The sequence below is a fragment of the Centroberyx gerrardi genome, chromosome 9, assembly GCF_048128805.1.
Source record: "Centroberyx gerrardi isolate f3 chromosome 9, fCenGer3.hap1.cur.20231027, whole genome shotgun sequence".
In the NCBI taxonomy this organism is placed as follows: Eukaryota; Metazoa; Chordata; class Actinopteri; order Beryciformes; family Berycidae; genus Centroberyx; species Centroberyx gerrardi.
The window spans coordinates 18,935,309-18,953,084 of NC_136005.1; the positions used below are offsets into that span (position 1 = coordinate 18,935,309).

A 17,776-nucleotide genomic window follows, 5' to 3' on the forward strand; every position below is an offset into this window, starting at 1 on the left:
TGAGCTTAGTGCAATGGAGGCCACTTCAACGCTTGTTTTATACACGGCTGATTTATTTTTACAGATAAGTTATCTAAAAATGTTTGGATGGAATTTGTCAAATTGTTTAGGTTCGGAAAATTCTAGCTGAGATCAACATGGCTATCCCAGTTTCACATTCAGAACAGATAATAAAACAGGACAGAATTCTTTCCATTCTTTGGGAGACGAAACAGGGAGATCTGGATCTGGCTAAGGAAGAATGGGAATACTGTAGGTGTTAATTTATTGGGTCTTTCACTCATTCTCTTCTCCTTGGATATTATATGTCTGTTATATCTATTTATCTTTTCCAGTTCACATTTGTACATGAGGATCCCTTGCTTCCCATATCCCAAGTTACTCATAAAACACAGAGTGGGGCCCAAACTCCCCTCCGTATCCCATTTGAGGGAAAAGACCATGAGTACCACGGCAGATGTATCCAATATCTCCGATTAGTTTTAATGTGACAATGAGACCCATAAACCTGCTGAAAGCTGTTAATAACACGCAGTGTAATTCTCCCAGGTGGTGGGAGCTGGGGAGAGGGGGCTGGATGGCCTGGGGTCCCTGACCTGTGAGTGCTGCTCCACGGCCTGAGCGTGCTCCTTCTGCAGCAGGCTGAGCTCTGCCTCCAGCCTCTGGCGGACCTCCTGGAGGTGGCTATGGGAGCTCTCCAGGGCTTGTTTCTCAGCGAGTAGATTCATCATCTCCTGTTGGACCCGTGCTGTCTCCTCCCTGGCTGCGGCCCGCTCAACCTCAGCCTCCCGTCTACGTTCACCAAGCTCTGCCTTCTCACCCTCTGTCTGGAAGCCAAACACCAATCATCAAACGTTTCACTCTGGCAAAAATGATTTGAGTGTATAAAGAAGCTATTCAACTCTGCCTTCCATCGCCATTATAGGACAACAGGCCCACTGACCAGCAGCAGTATACGGTTGAGTTCCACCTTGTCATTGGCCAAGCCTTCGCTCAGGGCAGCCATTTTGGCTAGAGAGTCTTTTAAGGCAGCCTCCTGGTTCTGCAGTTTGGTGAGGGCTAACTCCTGCTCGGCACTCTGGGACTCCATCTGTGGAGTGTATCATAAATATCAGAAGGATTAAAACTATCAGGACTCCCAGAGAGAATCCAGTACAGGCTACCTGGTGAAATACACAGCAGTCTACCTTGCTGAGAGCCAGAGCGAGGCTGGCCTTGTCATCCTCCAACACCTCCTTCTGCAGCGTGATTTGACTCAGAGCCTCCTTCATTGTCACAAGCTCCCTGCGCAGGTCAGAGTGTTTCCCTTCAAGTTGCTCCAGACTCCTCTCACTAAAACACATAAAACATATCACATACATGTCTTTCTCTTTCTCTCTCACACACACATACACACACACATTATTTATATAAACAAAATCTCTTAACAGTAATCCATCTCTACTTTGAAAGATGGAGAAATGTCGGTGCCAAAGGCCAGAACTCTAAGGGAGTTACTTTTTTTACTGGATCGCATGTCCTGCTCTCATTCTCAGCTAATCAAATTTTTGAAGCAAAAGGAAAACCTCACAAGGAGAAAAAAAAAGTCACCCTCTTGCATGAGTGTAGTAATGCAATGTAAATCATTTACATTTTCATCCAAATGTCGTCCGGGTGCATTGCCGGCCGGAGAATGACATGTGTTACTGATCTGAACTCTAAACAAACGGAGCTCGAAAACAAGCGCGGGTGACGGGATGTGCGTTGTGTAACGGTCATTCGCCCTGCTCGTAACTGTACCCTCTCTGGGCCTCTGCGCGCTGCCGTGCCAGCTGCCTCTCCAGATCCTCCCTCTGCTGCCTCAGGAGGTCCCGCTGTCTCTGGAGCTCCAGTGACGAGCCCCTCAGTACCTCCAGCTCCGCACGCTGGGAGTCCACCTCCTGCCGCAGTCCCGACTGCAGCTTCTCCAGGCTGCCCTTCTCACTGTGAGCAATGGAGGAAGAAAGAAAGAAAGACAGTAAGAAAGACAGAAGAACAGAAAGATGGAAAGAAAGGAAGAAAGGAAGAAAGAAAAAAAGAAGAAGGAAGGAAGGAAGACAGACAGAGAGAGAGCAAAGGCCCATTGTTGTACAATAATAATAATAATCTAATAATCATCATCATCATCATCATCATCATCACACTTAAATTGTATATCGTTTTTCCAAAAACAATATTAACAAGACACTTTATTTTTTTAAACATTTTCTAGTACATTGGTTTTATTTTTGGTGCCTTGTAAATATTGTTTCTGGAAAAGTGCTATACAATGTAAGTGTTGTGATGATGATGATTGTTCACTATTAAAAATAAAACAAAACTATAATCATCATCATCATCATAATAACACTTGAATTGTAGCTCATTTTTCCAAAAACAACATATACAGGCAACTTCACCAGAAACAAAACCAGAGTATACAAAATACAAAACAAAAACAATATATAACTAGGAACATAAACACAGCAAAAAAGAAACAAAAAGAATAGGTATAAAAGCAAAAACTATTATAATGCAGCCTCCAAAAGTCCCGAGGCCCTAATGGCAAAGGCCTAATCACCATTCTACACAAAGGAAGTACGTTATCAAGGTGTATATGGGTCAGCTTGCTACCTGGAGATTAGCTCCAGTGAGGAGTGATATCTGTTGCAGTCTCTGTGGCTCTCCTCCAAGGCTTTTTTAGCCTCCTGGCCTTCCTTCCGCACTTCCTGGATCTTCTGTTCCGCCTCCCTCCTCTCAGTGTCTCTCTCCTGCAGGTGATCACGCAGCGTGTCCGCTTGCTCTAGGGCCGCATCCAGACGCCCACGCAGATCCTGTGGATTATACGTGTGTGTTTGTTATGTGGGTTAAGACACTGGGGCGAAAAGTTATTATAATGTATTCAACACATCTTCCCCCATATTTCATGGATCAGCTTCAAAAGATCTTCCTCAAATTTCATTTACAGTAGTACAAAGTACAAAATAAGTATGATGAGACTTTTGTTGGACCTGTGTTTGTTTCTGGTGCTTGGAGAGAGCAGTCTGTACAGCCATCAGGGCGGTGTTCCTCAGAGGAGACCGGCCATGGAGAGGCGAGGAGGAGGCCACACTTTCAGAGCCGCTGCTGTCACCCTCACCACCAACCAACTGGGCATGGCAGACAGAATGAAGGAGAGCGGGAAAAAGAAATACACTGATTTTCTTATATGCTAACAAACCGCAATTTACAATGTCCCTCAAAGCTTTGTTCTGTGCTGACCTGGTGAACATGGCATAAGACTTGCTGGAGGGTTTGGATCTCGGCGTGGAGGACATCCATCTCTGCTTTATCCTCTGTTCTCCTCGTCTCCTGTGCAGGAAACCATTAAGGTCAGATAAGCACACATAGAGCACCGCTGACATTCACCAGACTGCCGCCCCTAGACAAGGAAGTCGTGGAGTTTATCAAGACCGGGGTCCAGACTACAGCCAATTTAGCTCCTTTAACCACTTGTCTATCTGCCACCTCCCACCCCTAATTCCCAAGGTCCCACCATCCTGTCCAGACTGGTCTGCATGGTGTTCAGGCTTGCATCCTTCTCGCTGCTCTGGCTCCGGAGGTGCTTCACCATGTCAGTCAGCTCCAGGATCCTAGATGCACAAGCATGCATGTAAATGGACAGAGAAGCACATCACAAATGCACACACACATACACACACTCATACACACTGAATTCCTTTAGACATTGAAGATGCAGGACTGACAAGTACTCCTCCTCAATAGAATAGACTATCAACGCTATCATATTCTCTGCACAAGGGCAGAGCTAGAATCCCTGGCATTACAATGACTTTTGATAAGATCAAAAGCCAATTGAGGTTCAGAATATAAAGACCTCCTGTCAGTTGCATTGATATTCTTGAGGTCTTCTGGCTGAAGTGCACAGGAGACGATACAAAAGGCTTGCTTTTTCTATATCATTACCACAGTAGTAGTTCAAGTCTGCTCTGGTGTTCCATTTAAGGGATCAAATTTGTCTCTCCTGTCAATCATAGAAAGAATCTGAATTCTGAATACTTGAAAAAATTGCACTGAGTCCAAAATTTCTACTTCAGTTTTTAATGCTTTTACCTTCATACAGTCCTGATCAGCTAATAGTAACTCAAAAGTCTGTTGCATGAGCATGAGTGACATAATTGAAAAAGAAGACACGGCACACAGAAGGCGAGCCTCTTGCGAACACACCCATTAGGAAATCACTTTACCTGGAGTTGAGTTCGACTTTCTCTGCATCCCAGCGACCCTGAAGCTGCATGGCCTCCCTGAGCTTGTCCTTCAGCTGCCTTTCCAGCGCTGACATCTCCATGCCACTAGAGGAGCTCTCCTGCGTCACCCTGGCCTCTAGGTTCATACAGGCAACATGCAGCTGGCGGCTGGCAGTGACACACTCCCCACGCATATCAGAGAGAGTCCTGCAGAAGAGACGTGCGCATCAAGCTTGACAGAATGTGACAGAACCTATAAAAGATCTGGAAGGGTACGGAAGCGGGACATGCTGTTTTCACTTTTACAGTTGTGAGCCATCAGTCTAATTAAAAAACAGTCTGTTTGTATTTGAAGAGGATGGATGCCTGTAGTGATTAAGCTCCAGGATCGCAGCTCACTTTGAAGTGTCTCCTGTTTAAGTTAGAGTCTCCGACATGATCACGGCTGTCTATGAGCTGAGTAATCGCTATTGTAGCAAATTACTCCTCAACACTGCTCACAGTGGTTCGACATGACATAAGCCAAGTCTTATAGGGTTCAACTTTGTCCTGATGGATGACTCCGACAGCGAGCAGAGGCACCTTAAGCTATCTGTCCCCCAGCGAGGAAACAATGAGCAGGGGAGCAGGCGACCCCGTTGACCTACTCTACTTTGATCCTCGGCTGGGATAGATGGCTGTGGTTGGAGTGTTGAGGGTGAGACAGAAGAAAGGAGGGGGTGCTTGTGGAATCCTGGGTTGCCAGAGGGGTTCTGGCAGCGCGCCACGCTCACCTGTCAGTGAAAGTCCTTAGCTGGGTGAAAGTGTTCCGCAGGGAGGCGGCCTGGCGCCACAGCGCTCTGACACGGGCCTGCTCACGACCCAGCCGGGAGGCACACGTCTGGGGAGAGAGACAGGGAACAAGGGCACTGGAGACTGGAGGGTGGGTGGTAAGGGTTGCTTTCAGCACACTACGGCACCTCTCATTTTTATTGTGATCCCAAACAGATACAACACTGACGCTCTTGGACACACACTGGCACACATACAAACAATCGGATTTCCCTGTATCAACAGATGTAGTCCATTTACAGCATGAATGCCAGATTGTTTGCACAAAATTTTCCTTCCTCTCAGCAGTTGGAATGTTTTCACAGGAAACAACAGCTCAAAAATCATGGCAGTGAAACGAACAAAGAATGAGAATGAATTGACGAAACTGGCTATGAATGGAATTCCTACCCCATGTGAACTCAACAGGAATTTAATTGCACAATCTCCGTACAGAGAGGGATTAACCTGAGTTCTGTATTCTTTTTCTGACTCAAGCTCCTCATTTTTGCGGTTCTTCTCACCTCTTGCTCTCTGCGTAGACGGGTGTCACTCAACTCCACGTCATCGCGGGCCTTCCACAAGCTCTCCGTCAGCCCCTGGGTGACGCTGCCAGCCTGCTCCAGTTGCTCCCGGAGCATAGAGTTGACTTGGCTGAGGTTGGCACACCTGGGGAAAACAAGCCTCATTACACTGAGAGGCTCCTTGGCACCCCTCACTTGACAACTACTGTCGTGACACCCTCTTACAACCCTACCTCAGCAACCAAACTCCATCATTCATGCGGCCACTATATCACTCCTACATTTATGGGCTCATAATCCTAGCTTTAGATCCACCCTTGCCAGCCACGCTTACAGGGTGAACATGTGTGACAGTTTTATAAAGTCTGTGTCAACTCAGTCCTAATTTCAACCAGATTTGCTTGTAGGGTCATTTACAAAAATGTTTACATCATTCTCACACTGCACACACACCCTGTTACAGTAAAGCGTGCCAGTTTTCCATGTTCAGTTATCTGTTTGAGAGGGAGCCAAACCAGTGTTTGCATGTATAATATGAGACCGTGCTTAAAGGGACTTGAGAACAGGGGAAAGAGGGGTTCAATAATCCCAATAATACACAAAACAGGTAATTCATTGTTGTAGACCTAGTCTCTACATGACAGTTGAAAAAAAGTGCTTAAGCGGATAGTTCTTGGTAACTGTGCAGTAAGTGGTGCTCCTAGGCAGTAAAAATGATCAGGCCCTGGCAAATGGGAGGGTTTCTGCCATGGCCATTTCAATTAGAGTTCCATAGCTCCATAAATCACAGGGCTTTAAAATCTGGCATCAGTTGCAGAGGTCGGCCCCCACTTAATGCGAGGCATCGTTAAAATGCTTTGGAGAAGAGAACCAACATGGTCCCACTAATTTACTCTGACAAATTGGATGCTGAGTTTATCTACCAAGGCCAGGCTCTGCCTTCCCCAAACCTCTCCTTGCAGCCTGGGCAAGAAAAAACAGCAGGAAAGCCCAGAGAACTGCTGGGAATATCTCTGCTCCACACATTTCTCAGAAATATTTCGGCTTGCTTTGTGCTTCTCAACAAGAAACAGAAAAAGAAAAACGGGAGCAAATTTCTAACAGGCTTATCCATGAATTTATTGCTCTGAGTCTGCATCCAAATAGAGACTCCCTGCTGGTGTGGGTTTTCTGATTTCTGGAATCCAACGTTTGAGCATTTTCTTTTCCTAAAACACCCTAGCATGTATTGCTTGCCTCTACAGAGTCTGTAGAAGTTTCTTTATTGCCTGGATGCCCTGACTACCTGCACTGCATGGTACCCACTCCAGTCCTCACCTCTTCTGCTCCTCCTCCAGCTGTGCAGACTTGTTCTGGACAGCCATGTTGAGGTCCTGTTCTGTCCGCTGCTGCCGCTGGGCTGAGTCCAGGTGGGCCTGCAGCTGCACACATACAACATCTCTAACTGGCATACTGGTAACACTTCAGTATAAGGCAGCATTTACAGTAGTAAGCTAGCAGTTACCTACAATTTAAAGAACAACATAATTACAGTAGAAACCAGTTAATGCAAATGCTCTGTGGAGGCCATACAGCCAAGTGAAATATTTGGATGAATGAAATACATTTACATAACAGAGCAAAACTTATTCAAAACATGGAGAGTGCATGTTTTACTTTTCAATTATTTCACATTTCACTTACTGGTTGTTGAAATGCCTTTAACTGCAGGTATAATAGCACTTACCCTGTAGCAATCCGCATCCTAAATGTTTCACTGGTTGTATAAACAAGCACATGCACTTTAATTTGTCACCTTAAGGGCATGGGCCTATAGTTGCACTAATTGTACTTATTGTTTTGTAATTGTGGCAGCGTGTTTTTCTGTGGACACTTCTTGTGTGTACTATGTGATTATATGTTCTGCTGTTGTGGAGTGCACCGAAACAAATTCCAAATCAACTGTAAGGTTGATATGGCAATAAATTATTGAATCTTGAATCTTGATAAACAATGGAATAAAAAACAATTCAGCTTGAAAGGGTGGATTCAGGTCATCACTGAACCATTCTAAACCACTCTATGCCATTAGACTTTAGGTCAGTTTGGATGTCACAGGTTCAGATTAGCAATGCATTGATACTGTGCATACTGTAAAGATGGTTGGAAGGAGTGTGATTATGGACTATGCACTATTACCATCATCATTAGGGAACTACACTTCTATTAGCAAAATCTAATGCTGTCACAAAAAAAAAGCTAAATGAGGGGTTTTACAGTGACTCCACTATGGATTCTTGAACAGTCTCCCATGACTTACCAACAATCTTAGCTTCTCAGACTCTGAGGTTTTCTCCAGCACCTGTTCCTCTAGTTCACCACACCTCCTCTTGTACTGAAGAACCTGGCATAAAACAAACATAAGGTGCATAATGGTACACAATTTGAGACGAGGTGAACTTCACCTCTGAATTCTGAACTCTACCTCCAGTTACCTTGGTCTGCAGCTTCTGAACAAGTTGGGCCTGTCTCTGCTGGCCCTCCTGATAGGCCTGCAGTTTACGTCTGTAAGCTCTCTCCTCGGTCTGCAGCTGCAGGTGGGCTGCCGACACGCTGTCCTGGTCTGAGTCCACTGCTGACTGCAACATCAGCATCTGCCCCAGCTGGATGGGGTGGTGACAACTGACCTTCAGCAAGTTTGACAACATGGCTGGACATGGCCAGTCTTACTACACATTACAGTACACATTATGCATGCACTGTATAATCTATATCTCTGGATATAACTATAATATAGTTATATATATAATATATAAAGGTCGGGTAAGAGGATCAGTTGCACTCAGCTAGGTCATTTAGCATGGGAAAGTCTAGCGATGATCTTTGTAATTGTTCATTGTGGGTTATATTTCAGAATGATAATATTCAATGCATGGAAGAATTTGTTCAATGCATTTTTGAGGTGACCCATGAATGCATGTCTATGCCAAATAGATAGGCTATCATGAGACATGATTTATGACTGTAATAAGAAACATCTTAAAGTAAAGCACTCTAAGTATGTATCCATCACATAATTTAATGATATTGATACTGATGTGATTAAATATGAGGGACAACTCTACTGTAAGTGCCAAACATAAGAGGTCAAAGCTCTAGTCAGTGCAATTTCAGTGAGCCACAGAGCCCCACTACTGATTTATTACACCAAATTACTCCCACATTAACACACATAATGGATTAAATTGTATGGGTTTATGGCTTGATTAAGCGATGCTTCCAAACACTCACTCAAGTCTATCAATGAAAATTACAGATAAATTATCATCACATATTATGTCAGGATCAACTAACAAATCTATTGCGTTCATTGTTCATTCTATTGGAATTGCCTTATCAAGCACAGAGATACAAGTTACCAACTCTAGCCATATTTTGTCATAATGACACCAATGAACTTTTAAATATAGACTTAACTTGAAAATAACTTCAGAGTTGTTCAGCTGTAATGCCACTGTTGATTTTATCCATCCCATTCTTCTAGGGCTCCATTTCCCAGTTGGACGGGGTACTTTCTTTTCTTTGTCATGTATTTAAATGTGATTAGGAATTATCCAAATGATTACAGTGGTACAGAGAACACATTTGATGGCCCAGGTGTTTCATATACATTGGGCTATGTTTTTGTTAGGAGTATGGTGTGTGCATGGTATGTTTTTATTGTGGGATCCAAATGTCCCGACAGGAACAGAAAACCCAAAATAGCCGACACATGATTTAACTGCTAGACAAATCTAGAGAGGCGAAGGATGTTTTTTTAGGGTTAGGGTTGGACAAGCAGTGGCTAGACTTAAAGATGAGGTTAGAGGTTACTGGATTAATGTCAGTCTTTGGAATGTCCAAGTGCAGTATGTTTGTGTGTATGTGTGTGTGTGTGTGCATCTAAACACAAAGATATACAAAGTACTGGTCTTTCTCATTGTGGAATCTCATATCCTCTCCCATATCTGAAATCCAAATGTCCTGTAACCTCTCAACCTCACACAACCTAAACTCCCTCTGCACCACCCACTCTCTATCCTGGTGCCAGACACCCTGTCCTCACTAATACAAACCACATGGCCCTAGAGCGCTACAACACACTGCGTGCCTCCAACTGCCCTTGCCGACTTCTCATTTAAAACAGAGAGGAAGAGAAGGAGAGCGAGGGAGCCCCCTCCCCTGCAACACTCTCCAAACCACCATCCAAGCCCCTCAAATCAACCCTGCGACTCCCTCCCTCCCTCCTCTCCTCTGTACCTCATCTCTTCTCTGGGTGCTTAATCTCTCCAGCAGGCTCCAAGAGAGCCAGGACAATAGTCTCACTGTTCAACACTGGACCCAGCCACTTTGCCACCATTATTAACACATTTTCAAATGCCCATTTCAGAATTTTATACTACAAACTACAGAAGCAGCCATCATGCACTTGGCTCTGTGCATTTAGAGTTTTTGTTTGAGGACCTGGAGAACACAAAAGCTTCTTTTACTGCCCGTTGTTGAGGTGACAGCTTTAGGGACTGAGAAGGGAGGAACAACATGGGCGGAGTGTTTGAAACACACAGAACTGCAGCAGCTGTGTTTAAAGGGACTTCTGGAAACAGCTGTGTGTGGAGCAGTACTGATTATGCATCTTTTCAAGTATTTTGGCACAACTGTAGCAATTACAGTGTATTACCAACAAGCAAGTACTTTTTAAACACACCTTGAATACATGGCCATAGCACACAAGGTTTATTACAACACATGAGCACAGTCTACAATTGGAGCCTTATAGAGGTATCTAATACAACTTTGGGGAAAGGGGGTACAACTTAGACCATACTGCAACAATGCAATTCAGAAAGGGATATTATTAGTTACATGCAAGTCTAAACTGAACTCACCCTTTTAAGTGTACATTATCTTTTCTGATGTTTGATGCATAAAAGGGATCATAACAGGACAAAGGTTTTCACTGGAAGCAGTGTATATGCTTATATCTTTTAAATGCTACAGTCAGCTTTTTCCCTGTGAGGCTTCTGTTTTTCCATAAGGAACCAATCTAGCAGGCCAAATTATCTTCACATATCTGACACTGATAAGACTCTTGCCCTGGAGGGAGCCACCCGTGCACACCTCCATGAAGGGGAGACAGAGCCGTGCCTGTTTTCTCATTTTTAAATCATTATTCGCTCACTGTGAGTGTGGTCTTACTAAGAAGTAAGTGATCATGATTAGAAAACATGCATTACAGAGAAAACACACCTTTCCTACAGCTGGAAGGTCACTCAAATTCTACAAATCATAGGCTTGTTCCATTTCTATCTGGGCAAAGTGTCCTAGTGTGGCATTATCTTCAGTATTTCACAGATGGGGCATGTGTTGTTTGGTGGAGGACACATGTCAGTGGTTCCATCAACAGCTGCCACTGCTGCAGACTCCGCACTCTGCCCTCTCTGCCTTTCTGTGCACTCAGTGACCAGGTGTCCCTGACAACCCCGTATGGTCCCAGCCCTGCCCTGATGGTGAGGGATGTTTGCTCTTTTTCATACATAGCTACAGTGTGTGGGCTTCTTGCCAGAGCCTCGCCCCTGCTCCACACACCACAGAGAGGAGGCTTTTTTTATGGTTTCTCCCTAGTCAGCTGTAAAGCAGGAGGCCGGGGGCTGCTCTGGATTAGCCATGCTCCATGGAGGAAGCTCCCAAGAGGGCGCCATAACAGTCTGTTGTGGAGACCCCCTCCCCCCTTTACTAAACTCCCCTACACCACCATCTCCACCCTTGCTCTGCTCGCATCATTAAATCTCATCACCCCCATCGCCAAGTGAGCTTGAACTCATTGTTCTTCACAACACACCCATCCATTGGTGACTGTAAAAGAGCAAAAGAGAGGAGCGAGTAACCCCAATCCTCCATCTGCCCTAACTTAGGGGCTTATAGGGCTTACTGGGGGCCCGGGAGTGTGCACACTGAACACCCTTGCTATTTACGATCTGCCTCAGAGTACAGTCACTCTCAAGCAGCCTCCACGGCCCCCTAAAGTGGGCTGAGCCCAATCCCAATGTAGCCCAGCTCTTTGAGGTCATCTACTGCCATTTTGCAATAATGGTCAAAATGCAATTTATACAAAAACAGCCTTTTTGTCGTGGCATGTTTTATGCCTCCATATGGTTGCTACACTTCTTTTTCTTTTTTTCCATCCCAAGTATCTGTTTCTTGAGCCCTGCTTATGTTTCAAATGTAAAAGACTTTTTCAGCCCTTTAAAATGTGCTTTGAATTAGCTTTTTATATTTCTTGATATTTATGATTTGTGCCACTCCTTGTATTGTCTCTTTTGATAAATATTTCAAACAACATCAAGGGATAATCTTGCTTTGATTCATCTGCCAACAAGCAACAAGAGAATCATTTTCAAGGCCCTTGTGAAGGCTTTTGTGTTTGGGCCAAAGTTTGCTGCCTTCTTCATGTGGTAGATCAAAATCCAATCCATTACAGTTACCAAGTTATGATTATGGTATTCTCTTAATGACCTAATGTCACAACAGTTTAGGATTTGATAATTCACCAATTTATCTAGGCTAATCCTTCAACTACGTTTTGTGAAATGTCTTGAATGTTGCTTTGCAGTTATGAAGTTATTTCACTCCGCACCTATAACTTTGGTTACAAGGATCCATACCTCTTCAAGTATACAAAGAGATGTTTCTAGGCATAACCAGCAACTAATCCACATTCTCAGTCCTCTCTCTCTATCTCTGACTCACCCAGTGCGACATCTGGCCATGAGTGCACAGTCCAGCCAGCATGTGAAGGGTTACAGCTGCAATCGTTTTCCCTGGCTTGGCCTGGACCCAGAGGCTTAATAAAGGGAATTAATGGAGTGCACTATCTGTCAGATTCCTAAACACAGCTGGAGCGGATGTCCATCGCCCCCAAGCTGCCCAAAACTTACTATCCTACTTCAACAACTTACCCGCTCCCCCTTCCCCTCCCATTACCCCCTGAGCGCTGACTCTGTGAAAGAGCCCCAGCTGATTGTGAAAGCTGTTTATGTATCGTCACTGATGGTAATTACACAATGTGGGATAACAAACAGAGGGGAATGGAAGTCGGGGGATTGGTCTGTATGAGTATGTTGCCGTGGAGTGAAATTTTTGGTTATGGGGACAGCTGCTGTGATGGCATACAGAGAGATATCGACATTAAATGGTATGTGTAAATTTGGCCAAGCATACATACTGTATACTCATGAGCACATGGCTGGCCTTTTAATGCTAAACACAATGCCACAGGCAAGAAAAGTGCACTGCAAAATCTACACACAAATACACCCACTCTGTCGGTTCAAGAATTCACTTCTGATTAGCCACCCGTGACATCTGAAAAAGAATTGGAAAAAGTTTGTTTGATGTTTGAATTTAAAGGCAGGTAATATGAGTAGCCTAATGTCAAATGTTGACAAGGTTTAATGGAAAACTTTCATCAAAAAGACTGTGCTGGGATGGGCTTTTAAGAATATTTTCTCTGGGGAAGGCAATTAATTTTTACAATTTCATGATAGTTGAGAGAGTCAGACTCTCTGGCAGCACTCCATGCAGCATAAATGAATGAGTTTATGCCAGTAGGAAAAACAAACTGAAAACAGAGGGGGCAGCAGGGAGAAGGGGACAGTAACACAATCCCTAAAAACAGACTTTATCTGCTCCAACTATGTTTGACAGAGGCCTTATACAAAAACCCAGAGGATTCAAGAGTGAGCACTGGCAACTTGGCAGTTGGTGTCAGAAATCCTTCAGCAAGAGTTTATCTTTATCCAACTAACTACCACATTGCAGTATTGTGCAGCCAATCACCAAGCGTTAAACCAGTAGGGTATAGTTGTCTAAGCCTGAGAAAACGTATGCTGGCAGGGATCCAAAAGCAACACAGAGGGTTCAGAATTCACCCTAACATGTTCTCCAATCTCCTGAGACCATCCAATTCTGCAAACTGGGTCAAGGTTTATCCTGGTTCAGGAGCAATTTTCTGGGGTCACCAGAGATCATACTGAGTGACTTAACAGAAACACAGAGGGCGGCTTTCAGAGTCCAGGTGTGACTTCACCGGTATTGCGTTAAGGGTCTTCTGTCAGGTCAAAGGGACTAAAGGGAAGTCGGGGAAGAATGGGGAGTTGAGGGATAACTATCCTTCCCTACCTGCTTTAGCTGGCATTTTGACACTTTGAGCATTAGATATATACTCCAGAGAAAAACTTTTGATTAAGCATCATATGTAGTATTGACTCCCCAGCATACATGTCCAAGGGGACAACCTTGTTTCAGTCAGATTTAAAAAAAAAAATGCTTTAAAGTCAGCATTCTAGTCCACCAGAACAACTCTGGATTATGTAATAAAACACAAGAGTGACTCAACATAATTTCAGGACATTTTACAATTGAACACACTGTGCTTTGGCATAAAGAACGGTAAGTGTCAGTGAATCTATGGGGAAATTATTCAACAACAAATATGCAGTAATCTCATGGAGAGGTTAAAGCTTTCCCGCTATTGGCTTGGCAAATTTTGCACTTGACAAACAGTACTGTAATGACAAAAACCCGATCACATAGCATCAACTTGTTTACAAAGCATATGCAGCAGGTTAGCCTGTTAGTAGGATGACTAATAATCAAAAGGTTGATGGTCTGAACAGGAGGGCGCAGGATGGCTGCTATTATATGGGATGGTATTACCCAGTCCCCACCATCACTGCACGACCCTGAACCAAACTGCTGCAGGGAGAAATTCCAATTACCTTGTGTAAATTGGCCAGTAAAGTAATGTTCATCTTGAATCTTTGTCACAGTGACTGGGATAAATGCTAATGCCTGGACCTAAGTTGACTGTAAAGGTTCTTAAAGCTTCTCATGGACCAGTTCCACTTCCCAATAGCTGTTTCTTTTTTTTTAACAAAATAAGTTATTACTTCAATGTTGAGAAACATATGGTGCATATAAATGGTTCCCAAGATTGGATATTGTGGATGTTAGATACATACTGCCTGGCAGCTCACTCAAGAGCAGCTGGGGACATTGTACTTGAAATGGGCCTCAAAAGGGATTGACAAATTAAGTTGATCATATGCTGCAGTGATATATGACTCCTCAGGCGAGACAAGTTGAGGGAGTATTGTATAGCCAGGTAAGAGTGTTGGCCAAAAAGTTAGCTCTGCGTGGATACCACAGCCAAGGCATATTTTGCTCTAGGACATTGATTAGCACACTGGATTAACAGCGCAGCACATGTCAAACTCAAGCCAAAATCATGCTGCTCTGAAGGGGAAAATTCTGACAGACTGAGTAGGGAGAAGACAGCAGCCGGCACTGGAACTGACGAGTCACAACAGGAACCTCATGATGAACCGCCTGACTTTTGAGGGACTACCTGATAATAGCCTGAATTGCATTATCGCTGATGTTTTTTCCACTCTTTGTGACAAAACTAAACTTCGGTCTGTGGTAACCCTGCCCCTCCACTCTTCAAATTACCAGCCAGTGGTATGAACATCAACTGCTAGCAACACTTGCTTTCTTTTTTTTCTGCCTCTTTAGCGTCTTTTCACACCTCCAAAAATATCAACAACATAAATATGCTATATATATATATCTGCCAAGCTAATTAAGTTATATTTATAGCCTCGGTTTTAAAATAAGTTCCAGGAGTAAGGCAAGCAGTAGGAGTTCATTAGATTTAAGCAGCAGAATGAGGGCAGTGTTATCACAAATGGCTGCTTTGTGCACCATGAAAAATGAGCTTTTTCTTCCACAGCCTCTAGGGAGGAGGCCAGTGACCTTCACAATTTTCCCCCTAAACAGCAGCCACTAGGTGGAGGGGGCAACCATGGGGGGCTGTGAAGGGAGACGCCGGCCCTCGTGAGCACAGGGGGTCTGACTGCCTGAGCAGACCACAAGGAAACCCTTCATGAACCTCGCCTCTTATTTACGCATATAAACACACACAAATGCACGCACGCATGCACACAATCACACACACGCATACACATACATAATGGCTGCTTATACTTACTGTAATTGGTAAACCGTATTTCTACATTTTAATTAAAGAAAAAAAGTATGATGTGACATAAAATATAAGTTAATGTGCTGTTGCCAGTTGACATTTATTCATTCATGAGAGTGTGAATGTTCTGCCTTTTTTTCCACTTTTCAATACAGTACATGCGAAGCCGTTTGAACCTGCTTCGTTACCACACTGTTTGTTTACCCAACTCCAAAGGGCTTTCCCTGCTGGAAAGAGTGGTGCTACGCTGATGTTTGCTGTAAGCATATTCCATTTCAAAGGTATGTGGCCTTTTGCAGTCAATGCTCTAGTGTGACTGGCTTTCTTGATCTCATCCCCAAACAAAACTGAACAGTCTTTACCATCTACAGTATTACATACTCCAACTCCCTTGAGATCTGCACTAACTTCTAACATTGTAAACAGTATTTGCCAATCTAGTCTTAGTTACTAAGGGACATGCACAGCAAGGTTGGGAAATGGCAAACAGATTTTTAACAGAAGATAGTAGGGTTAGATAGTTAGATAGTAAATGGGAAAGCAAGTCATCATAGTACACAGATTACACATGTTGAAAATAACATGATTATGATATGTTATGGAGACACTTTTTTTCTATGCATTATTGTTCAGATCAAGAATGAGGGGATGAGGATGTCTATCTACAGTTGGCAAGGAAAATAGAATTATCTAGATGAAATCACCTGCATCCTGTTTGGTGTGCTATACCATCTTTGGTGACATAATGATCTTTTTATTTCGTCACAGAGCAAACATTTTATTACAATGGCACAGGCTCCAACGAGTATTCCATAACTTGACCTCGACCTGAGAGCGTGTTGCTGTCCTGTGTCTCTCCTACCGTGTCTGTGAGATTGGCCTGTTTGGCCAGCAGCTGGTCACGGTCCATCTGGCTCTGAGACAGCTGCTCCCTCAGGGCCCTGTTCTCCTCCAGCACACTGACCGCAGAGCTCTCGCCTGGGATTAGGAAACAGATCACACATAGAGATGGGCTATCAACTACTAAGGTCAAGGGTAATCGATAATACTGAATGTGTTTAATGATAAAAGGCTTTGGTCTGTGAGTTTGGACTATAGGTCTCTTCCCCACCAGCGGGCTGCTCTGCCAGGTTGCGGGTGATAATCTGGCGGATGCGGGTGGAGACGGGTGTAGGTGTGGCATCGGGGTCCAGTCCATCTCCTCGCAGGGTCAGGGTCTTCTCTGCTGTGCTGCCCTCAGGGTGGAGCAGAGATTCCTCCAACTTCTACAAGCACACCGTGCCACCCAGCCATCAGTTAGCTACAACTACACAGACAAGGACTAACTCCAACTCATTACAGTTAGGCTATTGTTATATGAAGAGAACATGCAACAGGGCCCTAAGTTATCCATTAATTTATTCACTTGTCATTATTATTAAATCACTCTACACTACACTATTTTGCTTTTAAGTCAATATCAAGGTTAGCCTGAGCGCCTATTAAGAGGTGGTAGGCTATGTGATATGTGTTTCTAGTAATGCTAGTTCCAGGTACATCTCAAACAAGCTAAGGTCACGTTTTCAGATTTTCCTTTCAGTCAAAACATGAACAGTAAGCTAGGACAGGGAGCAACATGTTGTACCAACCTGAATCACAGCCTCCAGTCCAGGTGAATGTGCACCTTGGTCCCCCTGGGAACTCATTGCAAAATGTCGCCCAGCTTTAACAATATAACGCTAGTAAAAGTTGCACTTTTGATAGCTTCGTTTCATGAGACGAAAAGCAGCCAAATGCCAGAAATTGAGTCAAACCAATGCAAAGCAAGCATGTCACAAAAACGTTGTCATTGGAAGTAAAGGAAAATAGCTGAAGCGCATTGTCAATTTGTGCTTCACCTGTTATACAAAAAGGGTTGCAGAAAGTTTTTTGCTAAGAACAAACTTTAGTGATTGCAGGCAACATGGCTCCAGTCAAATCCCAGCCGAGGTTGCCAGGGCAACCACGCGCTTCCGGGCTGTTGCCATAGAAATAGAATGCTGGCTTGGACGTTTCCATAGTAGGAGAGACGCACGAGTGAGACTGCTGGCTTCCAGCAGGTTAATGATCAAAAACATCGAGGCAACAGACAAGCCAACAGTGATTTATTGACAAGGAAA

The 17,776-nt window shown here is 44.0% G+C and overlaps 1 protein-coding gene across 1 annotated transcript in view; it reads right to left on the reverse strand.

Moving 5' to 3' along the window:
• The window catches only part of crocc2 (ciliary rootlet coiled-coil, rootletin family member 2), a 28,857-nt gene extending 11,534 nt beyond the window's left edge, over positions 1 to 17,323 (reverse strand). Inside the window, exons 1-17 of the mRNA XM_078285819.1 lie at positions 17,267 to 17,323; positions 16,750 to 16,903; positions 16,501 to 16,616; positions 8,053 to 8,220; positions 7,878 to 7,961; positions 6,896 to 6,999; positions 5,579 to 5,723; positions 5,018 to 5,124; positions 4,245 to 4,451; positions 3,533 to 3,629; positions 3,259 to 3,348; positions 3,009 to 3,146; positions 2,632 to 2,831; positions 1,780 to 1,962; positions 1,188 to 1,332; positions 944 to 1,090; positions 597 to 827 (exon numbers count right to left, since the gene is read on the reverse strand). Of these exons, the coding sequence (XP_078141945.1) occupies positions 597 to 827; positions 944 to 1,090; positions 1,188 to 1,332; positions 1,780 to 1,962; positions 2,632 to 2,831; positions 3,009 to 3,146; positions 3,259 to 3,348; positions 3,533 to 3,629; positions 4,245 to 4,451; positions 5,018 to 5,124; positions 5,579 to 5,723; positions 6,896 to 6,999; positions 7,878 to 7,961; positions 8,053 to 8,220; positions 16,501 to 16,616; positions 16,750 to 16,903; positions 17,267 to 17,323 (2,373 nt within the window). The remainder of the gene's footprint in view (positions 1 to 596; positions 828 to 943; positions 1,091 to 1,187; positions 1,333 to 1,779; positions 1,963 to 2,631; positions 2,832 to 3,008; positions 3,147 to 3,258; positions 3,349 to 3,532; positions 3,630 to 4,244; positions 4,452 to 5,017; positions 5,125 to 5,578; positions 5,724 to 6,895; positions 7,000 to 7,877; positions 7,962 to 8,052; positions 8,221 to 16,500; positions 16,617 to 16,749; positions 16,904 to 17,266) is intronic.
• Positions 17,324 to 17,776: the final 453 nt, after the last annotated feature.